At 42.8% G+C, this 21098-nt stretch overlaps 1 protein-coding gene across 1 annotated transcript; it reads right to left on the bottom strand.

Annotated features, from left to right (window-relative positions):
• Positions 1 to 18684: 18684 nt before the first annotated feature.
• On the bottom strand, positions 18685 to 19544 carry LOC136508535 (glutaredoxin-C15-like). The gene has a single exon (XM_066503222.1). The coding sequence runs from the start codon at positions 19407 to 19409 to the stop codon at positions 19095 to 19097; it is 315 nt and encodes a 104-aa protein (XP_066359319.1). The 5' UTR covers positions 19410 to 19544; the 3' UTR covers positions 18685 to 19094.
• Positions 19545 to 21098: the final 1554 nt, after the last annotated feature.

The raw sequence follows: 21098 nt of genomic DNA, 5'->3' as shown, positions 1-21098 counted from the left end.
CATGTTCTCTGCCGAGCGGTAACGGACGTCAAGGAGGAGCTTTGATTCTACGAGGGAGAGCGACAACGGTCGTGGAAGACCGTGTTCCCTTCCTCATAGATTCGGAGCTCTTCCTTGACCAAGTACGGTGCCGTCCGGTGGAGAAATGCTCGCCGAGATGATCACGTAAGCAAGGTCAACTAGTATGGATGGTTATTTATTCACATGTCCCGATATCGTCGCAGTAGTCTGTCAATCACCGTACCTAAACATAGTATATATAAATATAAACTTAGAAAATAGTTAGAAAATTATAGAAAATCCATATTAGTTGAACTTGCGGACCATGTTCATCTCGGCGATCATGTTCTCTGCCGAGCGGTAACGGATATCAAGGAGGAGCTTTGATTCTACGAGGGAGAGCGACAACGGTCGTGGAAGACCGTGTTCCCTTCCTCGTAGAATCGGAGCTCTTCCTTGACCAAGTACGGTGCCGTCCGGTGGAGAAATGCTCGCCGAGATGATCACGTAAGCAAGGTCAACTAGTACGGATAGTTATTTATTAAAACATGTTTTTGAGCTATAATGTATTAAAAATGAGTATAGAGATCTAGATAATTTTATAGTTTCTTAATTTTATTTGTTTATAAAAGGAGAAATTTATAGTGTATTAAAAAATGAGTATAGAGAGTAGATGGCAATTGCTTCCGGGTCCTCGGCCTCTCATGGGTTTCCAAAGCGACTTAGGCCGGGCCTCCCTCTCATTCCATGCGGCAAGTGTCGTGATGAGACGAAGATTGTGATGGAGTACCGAGTGAAGAAGGAGGGTCCCAACAAGGATCGTATCTTCTACAAGTGTCTAGATCGCAATGTGAGTTATTTTATCGTATTTAATGATTATTGTTAGTTTATACCTATTTTCATGATGGTTGTGATTAAAGTTCTAATTTTTTGTTTTAATTTCAGTAGGATGGCAGTGGACGATGTTCAGGCTTCTACTAGGAGGAAGAGTATGTTGAACTCGTGCAAAAATATCTTGCACAATAGGTAGATACGGCGGCTAATGAGGCAGTGATCCAGCCGAAGAAGCCCAAAGATGTTACACAATCGGGGGATCTGTCTATTTTAGTTGAGATTGGTCATGAAATCCTTGTGCTCCTAAAATGTATTTTAGCTTTAGTTCTTTTAGTGGTAGTTGGGATTGTCGACATTGTAGCGATGCTTTCATAAATTTGTATCTTTTGTGGTGGCACGCATGTTGTATAAATAATTAATTATGATCTAGGTTTTAATATGATATTTATGTCATGTAATGCAGATGAGCCGTCATTGGATGTATAATGCTGATCGCCGCTCCCAAGAGTTCATTGACGGCGTACATTCTTTGTTACGTGCGGCCGAGGCAAACAAACGCGACGGTTTCATGTGCTGCCCATGTGCCATATGTAAGAATACGGTGGAATATCCTTGCTCAAGGACTCTTCATTCACACTTGTTCAAGTCGGGTTTCATGCCAAACTATATTTGTTGGACAAAGCACAGAGAAACCGGTGTTGTAATGGAAGAAGGTGAAGAAGAACAATGGGACGACAATGATATTATTCCCGATGGTGCGTGCTTCAATGATACTGCAATGGGAGAAGCTGAAGAAGAGGTAGCCGCAGAAGATGAGCCAGCTGATGATCTTTCTCAGGTCATTCGTGACGCATAAAGAGAATGTGAAAGTGAAAAGGAGAAGATCAAGTTCGAGCGGATGCTAGAAGATCACAAGAAATTGTTGTACCCAACTTGTGATGCAGGGCAGAAAAAGTTGGGAACCACACTAGAATTGCTGCAATGGAAGACAAAGAATGGTGTATCTGATAAGGGATTTGGAGAGTTACTAAAAATCCAAAAGAAGATGCTTCCAAAGTACAATGAATTGCCCGCCACTACCTACGAAGCAAAACAAGTTGTCTGTCCTATGGGGCTAGAAATAGAGAAGATATATGCATGTCCTAATGACTGCATCCTGTACCGTGGCAAAGAGTACGAGAAATTGGATGCATGCCCGGTATGCCATGCGTCGCGGTATAAGATCAGGGGAGATGACCCTGGTGATGTTGAGGGCGAACGTCCGCGTAAGAAAATCCATGCCAAGGTTATATGGTATGCTCCTATAATACCATGCTTGAAACGTCTGTTCAGAAACAAAGAACATGCAAAATTGTTGCGATGGCACAAAGAAGACCGTAAGGTAGACAATATGTTGAGACACCCTGCTGATGGGTCCCAGTGGAGAGCAATCGACAGAGAATTCCCGGAGTTTGCAAATGACGCAAGAAACTTAAGGTTTGCTTTAAGTACAGATGGTATCAATCCTTTTGGAGAGCAGAACAGTAGTCATAGCACTTGGCCTATTACTCTAAGTATCTACAACATTCCTCCTTGGTTATGCATGAAGCGGAAGTTCATTATGATGCCTGTGCTCATCCAAGGCCCGAAGCAACCTGGCAATGACATCGATGTGTACCTGAGACCACTTATTGATGAACTTCTCATTTTGTGGAATAAAGAAGGTGTACGTGTGTGGGATGAGTACAAACAGGAACACTTTGATCTGCGAGCATTGTTGTTCATAACAATCAATGATTGGCATGCTCTAAGTAATCTTTCAGGACAATCAAACAAGGGATATAATGCATGCACACACTGCTTCGGTGATATTAGAGGTGTATTCTTGAAAAAATATCGAAAGGTCGTGTACCTTGGCCATCGTCGATTTCTTCCTGCAAATCACCCCGTAAGAAAGAAAGGCAAGCATTTTAAAAGGAAGGCAGACCACCTGACCAAGCCTCGCAACCGAACCGGTGAGGATGTACTCGATATGGTCAATGATGTGAAAGTCATCTTTGGAAAAGGACATGGAAGCCAACCTGTTCCGAAAGACGCTAACGGTCACACACCCATGTGGAAGAAGTCCATATTTTGGGACCTACCCTATTGGCAAGTCCTAGAGGTCCGCAGCTCGATCGACGTGATGCACCTGATGAAGAATCTTTGTGTGAACCTGCCACTGTTCGCCTAAACGGCCGTTTAGCCCGTTTACACACCGTTTAAACACTACACGGTGGTACACCGTTTCCGTTTAATCGGTTGTTTTGACCGTTTAAACGGCCGTTTTTTCCCGTTTAAACACCCGTTTTGCCCGAATAATGGGCTAAACGGTAGGTGACCGACTGTTTACCGTTTAGCGTTTAGGATAACACTGGAACCTGCTAGGCTTTATGGGTGTGTATGGAAAGCCTAAGGACACATTTGAAGCACGACAGGACCTGTGTTGTTTGAGAGAAAGAGACAACCTACATCTAGAGAAGACAGATGATGGACGCCATTACTTACGTCCTGCTAGCTACACTCTAAGCAAAGAGGAGAAGGAAATCATGTTTGAATGCTTAAACAACATCAAGGTACCATCTGAATTCTCCTCGAATATAAAGGGTATTATAAATATGCCAGAGAAGAAATTCTGTAACTTAAAGTCACATGACTATCACGTTCTCATGACGCAATTACTTCTAGTTGCATTAAGAGGAATTCTACCTCCAAATGTACGTCTAGCCACCGTGAAGCTATGTGCATTCCTCAATGCAATTTCTCAAAAGGCAATTGATCCAACTGATCTAGCTAAACTACAGAATGATGTGGTTCAATGTCTTGTCAGCTTTGAGTTGGTGTTCCCTCCTTCCTTCTTTGATATTATGACACACCTCCTAGTTCACCTAGTCAAGGAGATTTTCACTCTCGGTCCTGTGTTCCTACACAACATGTTCCCCTTAGAGAGATTCATGGGAGTCCTGAAGAAATATGTTCACAACCGTGCTCGCCCAGAAGGAAGCATCGCCAAGGGCTATGGAACAGAAGAGGTCATTGAGTTCTGTGTTGACTTTATTCCCAACCTTGACTCGATTGGTGTTCCTGAATCGAGACATGAGGGGAGACTAAGCGGAAAGGGGACACTAGGGAGGAAAACATATATTGGTATGGATGATGATTATTTCAATAAAGCGCACTACACAGTTCTATAGAACTCCTCTTTGGTAGGTCCGTATATTGAGACACACAAGGATCTCTTACGATCCGAGTTTCCAGGGAAGACTGAAGCTTGGATTACGCGTAAGCACATGGAAACTTTCGGCGGTTGGTTGCGAAAAAATGTCAAGGTGATGAGAGCATCCATGAGCAACTGTATTTATTGGCTATGCAACCATCATGGCATATCGTCACATACAAAGGGTACGAGATAAATGGGAATATTCTACATAGTAGCCCAAGATAAAAGGAGTACCAACCAAAACAGTGGTGTCCGCATAGATGCCATAGACCCGAATGGGAATAAACAGACATATTATGGACGTATAGATGAAATATGGGAACTAGAATATGCACCTACTTTGAAGATCCCATTGTTCAAGTGCCAATGGGTCAAGGTGACCGGAGGCGGGGTAACAGTAGACAACGAGTATGGAATGACAATAGTAGACCTTAGTAATATTGGGTACAAAGACGAACCATTCGTCCTTGCCAAGGATGTGAATCAGGTGTTCTATGTCAATGATATGTCTACCAAACTAAAAAGAGGGAAAAACGATAATGACTCAACCAAAGAGCCAAAGCGCCACATAGTTCTTTTAGGGAAAAGAGTCATCGTGGGAATTGAGGACAAGTCGGACATGTCAGAAGATTATGAAAAGGATGACCGAATTCTGCCCTTCAAAGTGAACAAAGACCCTAGCATCTTGGTAAATGATGAGGACACTCCATGGTTACGAAGCGATCATAACCAAGGGACATACATAAAGAAGAAGTTCACTGCTGTGCCCACTTGATGATATAGTGATTTAATATAGTGTGTGTTTGAGATATTATGTAATAATTGTGAATTCAGATGTTTATTATGTCATGTTTCAAATTAAATCAATGTTTGATTTGGTGGGATTTCTCTCTCAAAAAGGTAAATTAGGATACTGAGTGATGAAAAATTAAAATATTAACGTTAAAATGATGTGAAAACAAATTTCCTGTCCAAAAACCAATAGTTTTAATAATTTTAATTAAACACTATATTTTTGCATTAATGAAATAATAAATATTAGTTACATTATGTTTTATAATTGTAACAAAAAATAAAAAAGTTAGGTTATAGATTTTTCCTATGTGCAATAAAGAAAAAGAAAATCCATATTTTTAACAAAATAATTTTATGCCTTTTATTTAATTTACTATGTATTTAACAAGAAAATCCATATTTCTATTAAAAAAGTCTGCTCGAAACAGGCGGGAAACGAAACTGCAGGCCACCTTTACTCCCGGGTGGGAAGCCCACCCGGGAGTAAAGGTGGGCTGCAGTTTTGTGGCCCGCCAAAAAAAAACTCTTTACTCCCGGTGCGTGTTACCAACCGGGAGTAAAGGTATACCTTTACTCCCGATTGGTAACACGCACCGGGAGTAAAGGGACCTTTACTCCTGGTTGGTAACACGCACCGGGAGTAAAGGACCTTTACTCCCGGTTGGTGGCTGGCATCGGGAGTAATTCTCTCTGATATATAACCTCCAGCGCCTGGCACAGATCGATCCGCTCGTCTTCTTCCTCGTCGAACACCGCCGCCCTCTTCTTCCTCGTGCCACCGTCCGTTCGCCTTCCATGACACCGCTGCCCTCTTCTTCCTCGTGCGGCCTCCACCACGTGCGCCTGTGCCCCTCCTCCACGCACGCCCGTGGCCCTCCACCGCGCCCTCCTCCGCGCCCGAGGCCCTCCACCGCGCCCGTGGCCCTCCACCGCGCCCGAGGCCCTCCACCGTGCCCAAGGCCCTCCACTGCCGAGCTCGAGGTGATCATTTCGTCGATCTCTTTGTACATTCTCAGACGATGGCCGGAAACTAGAACATTGTTTGATGAATCTAGAACACTGCCTTTGCTCAATAGAAGAATTTTTTCTATCTTCATAGATCAATGTTTGTTAACGAAATTTTATCCAAATATATTCATGTAGGGTCTTTTTTTTGAAGGATTTGTTGTAGGATATATAATGGTCAAATAGGAACTCAATTTGGATACCCAATTTGTAAACTAAGTGTTTTTTAGTTTATAAAAAATATCACATGTGATGATGTAAGCATGGTTGGACTTGCATGCATGGCTACAGACAATGAAGGAAAACTTCAACGTTTCTTCATTTGTGAACTTTGAATATACAGATATAATATATTAATGTTGCGAAAGTAATATGAGCATTACATATTTTTTCCGGGAAGACTATCTTCAAACTTTATATTATAGCATCAGAGATCGCCTGTAGAAGAAGAAAATAAATTCTTATCATTTCGGAAATAGTAATGGTTATATTAGCAATAAGACACATATACTTACATTTCATAATGACTTATACTTACATTATCAGCATAGAATTTTCTCATATGATGAATGACTACATGGTTCACATGGTACATAGGATCACAACATCACGCACCAACACCCGCCCTGGCCCGCCTCACGTCGTCGTCGTCGTCAGCACGCCGGCCCGCCTCACGTCGTCATTGTCAGCACACCGGCCACCATGCCGACACGTATATATACGTCATTTGTATTCATATGCATGTATATATACGTCGCGAAGCACCGCCGCCCTCGTTCGCCCATGCGTTTCTATGTATATGGTGGAGCACCGCCGCCCTCGTTCACCCATGTGTACAGACATATATACGGCAGAGTGGAGCACCGCCACTCTTGTCACACCGCCCTCTCTCGTGGCCTAGTTGATCAACATTCATATTATCGTTATCGTTAATGCTAAACAATCACACCAGGGCGAACCGCGCTGTTGATGTCACCGATGTGGTTTGCCCTAGTCACCGACGCAATTCGCCCTCGGCCGTTTATGTATAGCCCTAATTCGCCCTAGTACCGATGCAGTTCGCCCTAGTGTGGCGAATTGCGTCCGTGACCGAGGGGCAAGATTTAATAATGCATATTGTTCGTAGATTTTACGCATGTAAGCAAAGATTTGATGTACTATATATTGGTTTTGTTTTTTGAAGCTAGATGGCCGACCCGAGAAACATGGATGAGGAGGAGTTGATGATGAATTTGATCAACACTAGCACTCAAGTTGCCGGCGATGATGGTGCTAAAATAACGTGCAAGAGGATGCAGATGACGGGAGTCAGTACTTAGCTCTTGAACAAAATGAGCAACAACATATTAGCCAAGTATATATTTTTATTATTAGCTATATATATTATCATATGTCTTATGTGTGCTCATGACATTAAAAATAATGTTTATGTTTTGTAGCCCTCTGGATCGACATCAACAACTACAACGAAGAGTAAAAATGTTCGAGGTCCCAAAAAGCCATTGGAGGTCCGCTTCATCATCTCGGAGTTCAATGTGGATACAGGAGAACCGGGGGGGGGGGGGGCTGAATAAAATGAAATTTGTGCACCATTGTGGTTACCTTGTACGGGACCGGCTCCCGATTAGTACCCGTGAATGGAAGAAGAAGACCAATGCTCTTCATATCAGTTTTGTCTCCGATCGTGACAAGGCGTTAATTTGGAAAGATGTCTTGGTACATTTCACGCTCCAAACAGATGGTTATGATGATATAATAGATGGTGATGAATTGAAGGAGCGAGTTAGGGATTGGGCAATGAAGAAGATGGCCACCCAGTTTCAGACTTGGAAGAAACACCTATACACGACGTATGTCAAGAAGAACATAGCACCAGATTTTACTGTCCCAGGCCCGATCTCAAAGCAGAGGCCCTATTGGGATGAGTTTGTACAGTACAAGACTTCAGAAGAGGGTGTGAGTCGGGTGATAAAAACCAACGTAATGCCCAACAGAAGACATACCACCATAACTTGGGATCAGGTGGCTACCTAACTGCCATTAAGAAGTGGAACAAAATGGAAGCAGACCTTCTTGCCAAGGGTATCAGACCAGAATCACTCGAGTGGGGAGAACGTGCAAAGAATTGGTTTTTCGCTCATGGGGAACACTAGACCAGGAGACAGGGAAGTGCATTTATGGCACAAGACTGCAAGAAGCAGCAGAAAGATTGTTTTATGCTCAGAGAGCTACTGCTAGTGGTGCGTTCAGGCCCCAACAGAGAGAAGGATGAGCTGACATACGCCATCGGGACTATTGAACATGGTGGCCGAACTAGAGGCAAAGGAAGTGTCTCATGGGAGCATGGATTCCCTTAGGACATACCTTCCTATAGAAGTCGCCAGAGAAAGAAGGAAGAAGAGGCACAGTGGCTCCAGAGGTTGGAGGAAGCGGTGCGTGAAGCACAGGAGTGGGAAAAAAACCTTAAAGCGAGAATGCAGGAGGAAATCAGAAGGCAAGTGTAATAGCAGTGAGTGCAAGCAAGCAGGCATCAGAGCCAGGAATTAACATTAGCCAATCTGTTCAGTTGAAAAGCAGCTGCGCTTCCATGGAGATACCAAATCAAGGGGACACAGGACTGCGCTTCCCTATGGATGACGTCACTGAACCTTATACAACGTGTGAGCTACACATTCCGAAGGAGAATTCCACGATCAAGGTGGCTATCGGTCTTGTTAATCCTATCGACCGAACCAAGACACCAAGGATTCATGGGAATATAATCCAAGAAGGATATGCTACCATCTCGGTAGATAAAGCTGAAAAAGGTTTTAGTGATTTGCCTCTTGACTTTCCTGGAGGTGATGCGAGAAGACTCTAGGAGAAGCGGAGAAGACATTCATTCTATGGCGCAAGCGCTACATCATCATTCTAGGGATGTCGGCTCCACCTCCTCCTGAACTACCTCACCATAGGTACGTGCGGATGAAAACACTACATCATTAATTGTATTGGCTTAAATAATTAACAATCTGCTCATAATAATATGTCATTCCTTTTTTTGTAGCAGATCCTCCCCCAACCTAAATCCAATTATTCAATCGCTAGATCATCATAGTGCTCTGTACGATGACATTGTGTTGGAAGGCGAGGCTGCATCCACACCATCTCCAAGGAGGTCTCCAACACCACAGCCGCCACCTCCAAGGAGGTCTCCAACGCCGCTGCCAACACCTCCAAGGAGGTCTCCAACGCCTCCCCCGGCCCCCACCTACCAAGAAGCCTAGCAAGAGGCCAGCCCCTCAAACGAAGAACTAGCTCCCCGCCTGCAAAGAAAGCCACCGTGAAACCAAGGGCTATTCCCAAAATAATATCTAAAGAGAAGGAAGAAGGAACTGATGCATATAAAAAGACATGTCTAGATTCTATGACAAACTTAAAATGAATCAAGAAGCAAGGAGACGAAACCCAGAGAAACCGTACTTCTTCGTAGCTCCAGATATTCTAAGAAAAAAGGTGACTTCTTACCAGCAACAACAGCGGGAATCTCGTAAGCCGTCCAAATCAACGTTATCGGACTATGACCGCACTCTCACCAAGTCAATTGAGGCGGCACAGAAAAAGAAGCGGGCAGGGAAAGGAGTTGCCCAACTCGGACAACAAGCGCACCAATCAATCCCCCCGCTAGTTGTTGGTAATGAATATGGTTCGAATTTAGGATTAATGCATCAGGCAAACATACCTCCGGATGTCGATTTGGATCACCTTGGTGAATTTCTTGATGAGACTGGTCTCGACCTTTACCAGATGTTTGGTGATGGAAACATTGAGAGTGCGGCGGAGGTTGATATTTGGAAGAAAAAATTTGTACTAGGCCAGAGTCTATACAACCCTCAAGCCTTATCTGATCTGGGGAACCTGCTAGGCTTTATGGGTGTGTATGGAAAGCCTAAGGACACATTTGAAGCACGACAGGACCTGTGTTGTTTGAGAGAAAGAGACAACCTACATCTAGAGAAGACAGATGATGGACGCCATTACTTACGTCCTGCTAGCTACACTCTAAGCAAAGAGGAGAAGGAAATCATGTTTGAATGCTTAAACAACATCAAGGTACCATCTGAATTCTCCTCGAATATAAAGGGTATTATAAATATGCCAGAGAAGAAATTCTGTAACTTAAAGTCACATGACTATCACGTTCTCATGACGCAATTACTTCTAGTTGCATTAAGAGGAATTCTACCTCCAAATGTACGTCTAGCCACCGTGAAGCTATGTGCATTCCTCAATGCAATTTCTCAAAAGGCAATTGATCCAACTGATCTAGCTAAACTACAGAATGATGTGGTTCAATGTCTTGTCAGCTTTGAGTTGGTGTTCCCTCCTTCCTTCTTTGATATTATGACACACCTCCTAGTTCACCTAGTCAAGGAGATTTTCACTCTCGGTCCTGTGTTCCTACACAACATGTTCCCCTTAGAGAGATTCATGGGAGTCCTGAAGAAATATGTTCACAACCGTGCTCGCCCAGAAGGAAGCATCGCCAAGGGCTATGGAACAGAAGAGGTCATTGAGTTCTGTGTTGACTTTATTCCCAACCTTGACTCGATTGGTGTTCCTGAATCGAGACATGAGGGGAGACTAAGCGGAAAGGGGACACTAGGGAGGAAAACATATATTGGTACGGATGATGATTATTTCAATAAAGCGCACTACACAGTTCTATAGAACTCCTCTTTGGTAGGTCCGTATATTGAGACACACAAGGATCTCTTACGATCCGAGTTTCCAGGGAAGACTGAAGCTTGGATTACGCGTAAGCACATGGAAACTTTCGGCGGTTGGTTGCGAAAAAAATGTCAAGGTGATGAGAGCATCCATGAGCAACTGTATTTATTGGCTATGCAACCATCATGGCATATCATCACATACAAAGGGTACGAGATAAATGGGAATATTCTACATAGTAGCCCAAGATAAAAGGAGTACCAACCAAAACAGTGGTGTCCGCATAGATGCCATAGACCCGAATGGGAATAAGCAGACATATTATGGACGCATAGATGAAATATGGGAACTAGAATATGCACCTACTTTGAAGATCCCATTGTTCAAGTGCCAATGGGTCAAGGTGACCGGAGGCGGGGTAACAGTAGACAACGAGTATGGAATGACAATAGTAGACCTTAGTAATATTGGGTACAAAGACGAACCATTCGTCCTTGCCAAGGATGTGAATCAGGTGTTCTATGTCAATGATATGTCTACCAAACTAAAAAGAGGGAAAAACGATAATGACTCAACCAAAGAGCCAAAGCGCCACATAGTTCTTTTAGGGAAAAGAGTCATCGTGGGAATTGAGGACAAGTCGGACATGTCAGAAGATTATGAAAAGGATGACCGAATTCCGCCCTTCAAAGTGAACAAAGACCCTAGCATCTTGGTAAATGATGAGGACACTCCATGGTTACGAAGCGATCATAACCAAGGGACATACATAAAGAAGAAGTTCACTGTTGTGCCCACTTGATGATATAGTGATTTAATATAGTGTGTGTTTGAGATATTATGTAATAATTGTGAATTCAGATGTTTATTATGTCATGTTTCAAATTAAATCAATGTTTGATTTGGTGGGATTTCTCTCTCAAAAAGGTAAATTAGGATACTGAGTGATGAAAAATTAAAATATTAACGTTAAAATGATGTGAAAACAAATTTCCTGTCCAAAAACCAATAGTTTTAATAATTTTAATTAAACACTACATTTTTGCATTAATGAAATAATAAATATTAGTTACATTATGTTTTATAATTGTAACAAAAAATAAAAAAGTTAGGTTATAGATTTTTCCTATGTGCAATAAAGAAAAAGAAAATCCATATTTTTAACAAAATAATTTTATGCCTTTTATTTAATTTACTATGTATTTAACAAGAAAATCCATATTTCTATTAAAAAAGTCTGCTCGAAACAGGCGGGAAACGAAACTGCAGGCCACCTTTACTCCCGAGTGGGAAGCCCACCCGGGAGTAAAGGTGGGCTGCAGTTTTGTGGCCCGCCAAAAAAAACTCTTTACTCCCGGTGCGTGTTACCAACCGGGAGTAAAGGTATACCTTTACTCCCGGTTGGTAACACGCACCGGGAGTAAAGGGACCTTTACTCCTGGTTGGTAACACGCACCGGGAGTAAAGGACCTTTACTCCCGGTTGGTGGCTGGCATCGGGAGTAATTCTCTCTGATATATAACCTCCAGCGCCTGGCACAGATCGATCCGCTCGTCTTCTTCCTCGTCGAACACCGCCGCCCTCTTCTTCCTCGTGCCACCGTCCCGTTCGCCTTCCATGACACCGCCTGCCCTCTTCTTCCTCGTGCGGCCTCCACCACGTGCGCCTGTGCCCCTCCTCCACGCGCGCCCGTGGCCCTCCACCGCGCCCTCCTCCGCGCCCGAGGCCCTCCACCGCGCCCGTGGCCCTCCACCGCGCCCGAGGCCCTCCACCGTGCCCGAGGCCCTCCACTGCCGAGCTCGAGGTGATCATTTCGTCGATCTCTTTGTACATTCTCAGACGATGGCCGGAAACTAGAACATTGTTTGATGAATCTAGAACACTGCCTTTGCTCAATAGAAGAATTTTTTCTATCTTCATAGATCAATGTTTGTTAACGAAATTTTATCCAAATATATTCATGTAGGGTCTTTTTTTTGAAGGATTTGTTGTAGGATATATAATGGTCAAATAGGAACTCAATTTGGATACCCAATTTGTAAACTAAGCGTTTTTTAGTTTATAAAAAATATCACATGTGATGATGTAAGCATGGTTGGACTTGCATGCATGGCTACAGACAATGAAGGAAAACTTCAACGTTTCTTCATTTGTGAACTTTGAATATACAGATATAATATATTAATGTTGCTAAAGTAATATGAGCATTACATATTTTTTCCGGGAAGACTATCTTCAAACTTTATATTATAGCATTAGAGATCGCCTGTAGAAGAAGAAAATAAATTCTTATCATTTCGGAAATAGTAATGGTTATATTAGCAATAAGACACATATACTTACATTTCATAATGACTTATACTTACATTATCAGCATAGAATTTTCTCATATGATGAATGACTATATGGTTCACATGGTACATAGGATCACAACATCACGCACCAACACCGCCCTGGCCCGCCTCACGTCGTCGTCGTCGTCAGCACGCCGGCCCGCCTCACGTCGTCATCGTCAGCACACCGGCCACCATGCCGACACGTATATATACGTCATTTGTATTCATATGCATGTATATATACGTCGCGGAGCACCGCCGCCCTCGTTCGCCCATGCGTTTCTATGTATATGGTGGAGCACCGCCGCCCTCGTTCACCCATGTGTACAGACATATATACGGCAGAGTGGAGCACCGCCACTCTTGTCACACCGCCCTCTCTCGTGGCCTAGTTGATCAACATTCGTATTATCGTTATCGTTAATGCTAAACAATCACACCAGGGCGAACCGCGCTGTTGATGTCACCGATGTGGTTTGCCCTAGTCACCGACGCAATTCGCCCTCGGCCGTTTATGTATAGCCCTAATTCGCCCTAGTACCGATGCAGTTCGCCCTAGTGTGGCGAATTGCGTCCGTGACCGAGGGGCAAGATTTAATAATGCATATTGTTCGTAGATTTTACGCATGTAAGCAAAGATTTGATGTACTATATATTGGTTTTGTTTTTTGAAGCTAGATGGCCGACCCGAGAAACATGGATGAGGAGGAGTTGATGATGAATTTGATCAACACTAGCACTCAAGTTGCCGGCGATGATGGTGCTAAAAATAACGTGCAAGAGGATGCAGATGACGGAAGTCAGTACTTAGCTCTTGAACAAAATGAGCAACAACATATTAGCCAAGTATATATTTTTTATTATTAGCTATATATATTATCATATGTCTTATGTGTGCTCATGACATTAAAAATAATGTTTATGTTTTGTAGCCCTCTGGATCGACATCAACAACTACAACGAAGAGTAAAAATGTTCGAGGTCCCAAAAAGCCATTGGAGGTCCGCTTCATCATCTCGGAGTTCAATGTGGATACAGGAGAACCGGGGGGGGGGGGGCTGAATAAAATGAAATTTGTGCACCATTGTGGTTACCTTGTATGGGACCGGCTCCCGATTAGTACCCGTGAATGGAAGAAGAAGACCAATGCTCTTCATATCAGTTTTGTCTCCGATCGTGACAAGGCGTTAATTTGGAAAGATGTCTTGGTACATTTCACGCTCCAAACAGATGGTTATGATGATATAATAGATGGTGATGAATTGAAGGAGCGAGTTAGGGATTGGGCAATGAAGAAGATGGCCACCCAGTTTCAGACTTGGAAGAAACACCTATACACGACGTATGTCAAGAAGAACATAGCACCAGATTTTACTGTCCCAGGCCCGATCTCAAAGCAGAGGCCCTATTGGGATGAGTTTGTACAGTACAAGACTTCAGAAGAGGGTGTGAGTCGGGTGATAAAAACCAACGTAATGCCCAACAGAAGACATACCACCATAACTTGGGATCAGGTGGCTACCTAACTGCCATTAAGAAGTGGAACAAAATGGAAGCAGACCTTCTTGCCAAGGGTATCAGACCAGAATCACTCGAGTGGGGAGAACGTGCAAAGAATTGGTTTTTCGCTCATGGGGGAACACTAGACCAGGAGACAGGGAAGTGCATTTATGGCACAAGACTGCAAAAAGCAGCAGAAAGATTGTTTTATGCTCAGAGAGCTACTGCTAGTGGTGCGTTCAGGCCCAATAGAGAGAAGGATGAGCTGACATACGCCATCGGGACTATTGAACATGGTGGCCGAACTAGAGGCAAAGGAAGTGTCTCATGGGAGCATGGATTCCCTTAGGACATACCTTCCTATAGAAGTCGCCAGAGAAAGAAGGAAGAAGAGGCACAGTGGCTCCAGAGGTTGGAGGAAGCGGTGCGTGAAGCACAGGAGCGGGAAAAAAACCTTAAAGCGAGAATGCAGGAGGAAATCAGAAGGCAAGTGTAAATAGCAGTGAGTGCAAGCAAGCAGGCATCAGAGCCAGGAATTCAACATTAGCCAATCTGTTCAGTTGAAAAGCAGCTGCGCTTCCACAGGAGATACCAAATCAAGGGGACACAGGACTGCGCTTCCCTATGGATGACATCACTGAACCTTATACAACGTGTGAGCTACACATTCCGAAGGAGAATTCCACGATCAAGGTGGCTATCGGTCTTGTTAATCCTATCGACCGAACCAAGACACCAAGGATTCATGGGAATATAATCCAAGAAGGATATGCTACCATCTCGGTAGATAAAGCTGAAAAAGGTTTTAGTGATTTGCCTCTTGACTTTCCTGGAGGTGATGGCGAGAAGACTCTAGGAGAAGCGGAGAAGACATTCATTCTATGGCGCAAGCGCTACATCATCATTCTAGGGATGTCGGCTCCACCTCCTCCTGAACTACCTCACCATAGGTACGTGCGGATGAAAACACTACATCATTAATTTGTATTGGCTTAAATAATTAACAATCTGCTCATAATAATATGTCATTCCTTTTTTTGTAGCAGATCCTCCCCCAACCTAAATCCAATTGTTCAATCGCTAGATCATCATAGTGCTCTGTACGATGACATTGTGTTGGAAGGCGAGGCTGCATCCACACCATCTCCAAGGAGGTCTCCAACACCACAGCCGCCACCTCCAAGGAGGTCTCCAACGCCGCTGCCAACACCTCCAAGGAGGTCTCCAACGCCTCCCCCGCCCCCACCTACCAAGAAGCCTAGCAAGAGGCCAGCCCCTCAAACGAAGAACCTAGTCCCCGCCTGCAAAGAAAGCCACCGTGAAACCAAGGGCTATTCCCAAAATAATATCTAAAGAGAAGGAAGAAGGAACTGATGCATATAAAAAAGACATGTCTAGATTCTATGACAAACTTAAAATGAATCAAGAAGCAAGGAGAAACCCAGAGAAACCGTACTTCTTCGTAGCTCCAGATATTCTAAGAAAAATGTGACTTCTTACCAGCAACAACAGCGGGAATCTCGTAAGCCGTCCAAATCAGCATTATCGGACTATGACCGCACTCTCACCAAGTCAATTGAGGCGGCACAGAAAAAGAAGCGGGTAGGGAAAGGAGTTGCCCAACTCGGACAACAAGTGCACCAATCAATCCCCCCGCTAGTTGTTGGTAATGAATATGGTTCGAATTTAGGATTAATGCATCAGGCAAACATACCTCCGGATGTCGATTTGGATCATCTTGGTGAATTTATTGATGAGACTGGTCTCGACCTTTACCAGATGTTTGGTGATGGAAACATTGAGAGTGCGGCGGAGGTTGATATTTGGAAGAAAAAATTTATACTAGGCCAGAGTCTATACAACCCTCAAGCCTTATCTGATCTGGGGACGCAAATATACCTGCTAAATAAGTGGTACATGTAGGCGTCTACCAGTGGAGACTTCTGCGTTGTTGTCAGAATTAGAGACGAACATTGGTTCCGTGGCGATGATGTTATGTATGTTGACTTTGCAGAATTTCATCAACTATGCCACCTGACCTCTCTGGACAAAGTTATCATTAGCTGCTATTGCCTGTAAGTAATAATTCTTTCGATCTATTATTAAACTCATCATATGTGTGTATATGCATATAAATTATCCTAACAAGTACTATATATATGTAGATTTACAATGACAGAGCTCAGAAAGGAAGGCTACAATGAAATTGGTTTTGTTGATCCCCATATAGTATTCAAAGACCCAATTACTCCAAAGACTAATTGGAAGAATGAGTCAGAGAGTAACCTCATGAACTTGTTAGTGAACCAACGCCACAAGAAGGATATACTCTTTCTCTATAACTTCAAGTGAGTGTTAATTATGTCGATCATCCTTAATGGCTCATATGTTGATTCTAGTTAATTAATGAGTGTTATACGTTATATCCTATAAACACATGCAGCAATCATTGGATATTGATGGACATCGATCTGGTGAAAAGTTACTTGATAATCTATGACTCGATGAGAAAACCACAACAAGACTACCAAGATATGATAGATATTATCCAGAGGTAATTTCGGGATCTCTAGCAACTATATATACACACAAACACGATGATTAACTATATCTGATGACGTGGCAAATTTTTTATTAGGCAGTGTTTGGAAAACCTTTATTGAGAAGCAACACATGGAAAAATGCAAAGCGCCACTAAATGTAATCCCTTTGAAAGTAAGTCCACTGAATCGCATCATCTTTATTAATTAAACATATAGCTTTCACCGGATCACCAGATTGGATGACAAATCTTTTTCTCGTAAAGTGGTGTCTGAGGCAGGAACAGGGGAACAACTACTGTGGTTACTATGTTTACAAGTTTATCAAGGTGGTCTCTCAAAGAACTCCTACAGAGAGACTCAAAGTACATTAAAAATACACTATATATTCATTTAATTATTATTATTGATTGTGTTACTATGTCTTTATATATATATATGTACATATATTAATTTATTTTTCCTTTAATTCAAACCTGTAGACTCGATGGTTGGAGGAAAAGGTCATACGGCAAGACCAAATCAAAGCAATTCAAGAGTCATCGATTCCAAGGGCGAGTTCTACTTCGACCCAACACTGCCATTGAAGCCAAGCTAGAGGATGAGAGGAAACTTGTTATGTCACAACAACTGTAATGCAATCTTTTGTAATATATGCACATAAAATAATATAATGTAAAATACACATATGCATGCATGCATGTATATATATATATATGATGCATGCATGCATATATATATATATATATATTTCTATGCTTGAATTGTGTGATTTAATACGTTCATTGTGCTTGAACCGAAACATACTATACGCGCGTATAAATGTATAATTAGCAGCGTACAATACGACTTCGAAAACCTATTTTGAAAAGAAAACAAAAAAATGAAAAGAAAAAAAAAAGAAAAAAACCTTTAGTCCCGGTTCGTATTACCAACCGGGACTAAAGGTGCCGACCATCGTGGCATGTCAGGAGGCACCTTTAGTCCCGGTTGGTGTTACCCACCGGGACTAAAGGTTCCTCCTTTAGTCCCGGTTTCTGACCCGGGACTAAAGGACCCCCTTTAGTCCCGGATGCTTGCTCCTGGGTGGGGAACCGGGACTAGAGGGGGTTCCCCACCGGGAGTAAAGCTCTGTTCTCTACCAGTGATGGTAAAAGAGAGAACGTGACTTCTTTTATTGGTGAAATGATTTTTTTTTCTAGTTGGTATTCCTTAGATTTAGTTCTTAGTTTCACTTCTCTTGAAGACAAATGTACTACTACCTCCGTCCCAAAATAAATCAATCGTTAGAATCACCTTACTACCTTAAGTTAGGGTAACAACATCTATGACACTACTCTCTCAAAAACAACAACTACGACACTATAAGTATGTTATGACAATATATTTTATGATCTATCTAGCTAGTGATACTAATTTATTGTCAAATATTGGTGCTTTTTTTTTGAAGTTAGTCGAACTTAAAATATTTCGACTTAGAACAACTATAAAGTTAATTTCATTTGAAACTGAAGGAGTACTTTGCAAATATGATAAAGATGTAGAGCATGACAGGATCGATGCGACAAGAAGTTTTATGCATTTAATTAATTCGATTCCACATAGTTTGGTTGGCTGTCAAACAAAAGAACATGTACGCTTTGCCTTTCATCTTTACAAGTACGGACTATTTGAATCCTTATGTCGTAGTATTAATACACAAACACACACAAAAATCCACGCCATGTTCACCCATGATTATATATAAGATGCAAGAACAGTCCAAGAATAGCAAGAGAGAGGTACCTCAAAATTCATATATATCTCATTGAAAACTGGATGTCATAAAAAACGAAAAGTTCTCCCAATCTAAACCACCCGTTGTGATCGGACGGTCCAGATAGGTCCTCATATCTTACGATTTGTGAACACACTCTATAGCCTACCCATGCATAATGGGTCTGCTTGGTTTCAGACTGGACAAGTCTGCCTGGTACGTGCGTCAACACCAGGTGTCAGATTTCTCACGCCTGGCGCCAGGATCATCTGGCACGATCCAAACAGGCCCAATATGCACGAGATCGGTATACGTACACTCATGGAAATAAGGTGCAAAATTCGGTGGGTTACGTTACGTTCTCCAGCTGCTAGCAAAATTCAGAGCCATATGGCGCCGGCGCCCTTGAGCATGGGCACGAGCTTGCCGGCGAGGTGCAGCGACATGATCTTGTCGGTGGAGCCGACGAGCCTGCCGCCGATGAAGACGGCGGGGACGGGCGGCGCGTGGCCGAGGCGGCGCGCGAGCTCCCGCTCCATCTCGCGGCCGCGCGGGTCCTTGTCGAGCTCGTGCACCGCCGCGCACACGCCCAGCTCGGAGAAGAGGCTCGTCACCGTGTGGCACATCGGGCACTGGCTCGTCGTGAAGATCACCGCTGCCTTCTCCGTCGACAGTCTGGACACCCTCTCCGCCATCACCGGTACCGTCTCTTCTTGGCTTCCCCGTCAGTCGATCGAGCTGGCTATCTAGCGAACAATGAGCTAGCCTGCTAGCTGTAGCTAGTGAGTGTTTTTGTGGGCTACTAGCTGTGTGCTTTGTTGCGAGTTCAGGGTGGGATCGATGCCCTTTTTATAGTGTTGATCCAATAGAGGATGAGGAGAACAGTGGGTGCTTGTATGAGATATGTATCGATAGGGAGGACAGAGATTCGGAGATAGAGATCTCTAGAGAAAGAGAGGGAGAGATGTTCGTTGGGGGCAATGGGCATAAAGAATCTTCGACGTGTGGATTGCGCGCTCAAAATGAGCAGTGCTATAGAGCATAAACATATCCCTGTCGTTTAGCTCCTTTTCATTGTTTTTTCTTAAGAAGAAATGCTCCTTTCACTATTGGAGACGGCTTCTTTGCCGAGTGTTCCAGACTTTGCCGAGTGCTTTTTATCGGGCACTCGACAAAGAGGCTGTTTGCCGAGTGCTAGAGAGAAAGCACTCGGCAAACAACTGGCACTCGGCAAACAATAACACTCGGTAAAGAGGTGGTTTGCCGAGTGTCAGGATAAGACACTCGACAAAGGGCCGCCTCCGTTAACGACCGACGCCGTTAATCCTTTGCCGAGTGTCTTATCCTAACACTCGGCAAAGAGGCTCCTTTATCGAAATCATATTTTTTTATCACTTTTGACCTCCAAACTTTTTTTACTGGTCCTCATACAATACCTGGTACTCCATGTTCCAATATGGCATATTTCTCAGACTTTTTCTATATTTCTTTAACTTATTTCATTTAATTAAATTTTCTTGGATAATTCAAATTATAACTGTTAGTCATTCGAATAATGAAAAAAATGAATGGAAAAATGATATTCATGTTATTTAGTATAATATGAGGCCATATCCAGGAACAGACCACCAATTTTGAACATTTTGTTCACAAAACAAGACCATGAACTTGCGGTCGAGTTGTTTTTAAATTCTATATAAAGCAAACGAAGTTCGAAAATCATGAAACTTGTCAAGATGTCATGATATCATATGTGGAGGCTGTGGTAAAAAATTGAGAAGGTTCCGCGCAAGTTGTCACAGTACGATGCTTGCAAACCAAAAAATCTCCGAAGAAGTTTTATGATTTCGTGAAGAGGGCGACGAGGTGGTAAGCATCGTACGCGACAAACTTGCGTGAAACCTCCTCAATTTTTTTATCACAGCCTCCACATATGATATCTTGACAAGTTTCACTATTTTCGGACTTCGTTTGCTTTTTATAGAATTTAAAAACAACTCGACCGCAAGTTCATGGTTATGTTTCATGAATAAGATGTTCGAAATTGGTGGCCTGTTCCTGGATACGGCCTCACATTATACTAAATAACATGAATATTATTTTTCCATTCATTTTTTTATTATTTGAATGACTAGCAATTATAATTTGAATTATCCAAGAAAATTCAATTAAATGAAATAAATTAAAGAAATATAGAAAAAGTCCGAGAAATGTGCCATATTGGAACATGGAGTACCAGGTATTGTATGAGGACTGCAGAAAAAGTTTGGAGGTCAAAAGTGATAAAAAATATAGTTTGCCGAGTGTCAAAAAATAACACTCGGCAAAGGAGCCTCTTTGCCAAGTGTCAGGACGGCTGGCACTCGGTAAAGATTTTTTAAATT

The sequence above is a fragment of the Miscanthus floridulus genome, chromosome 15 (genome assembly GCF_019320115.1).
Source record: "Miscanthus floridulus cultivar M001 chromosome 15, ASM1932011v1, whole genome shotgun sequence".
Classification (NCBI taxonomy): Eukaryota; Viridiplantae; Streptophyta; class Magnoliopsida; order Poales; family Poaceae; genus Miscanthus; species Miscanthus floridulus.
Note: the sequence above shows the minus strand (reverse complement) of the source record. Positions and strands in the feature narration are given on the sequence as shown.

Bases quoted from the DNA above. Each gene is read 5' to 3' on its own strand.
- LOC136508535 (XM_066503222.1), bottom strand. From the start codon at position 19,409: ATGGCGGAGAGGGTGTCCAGACTGTCGACGGAGAAGGCAGCGGTGATC.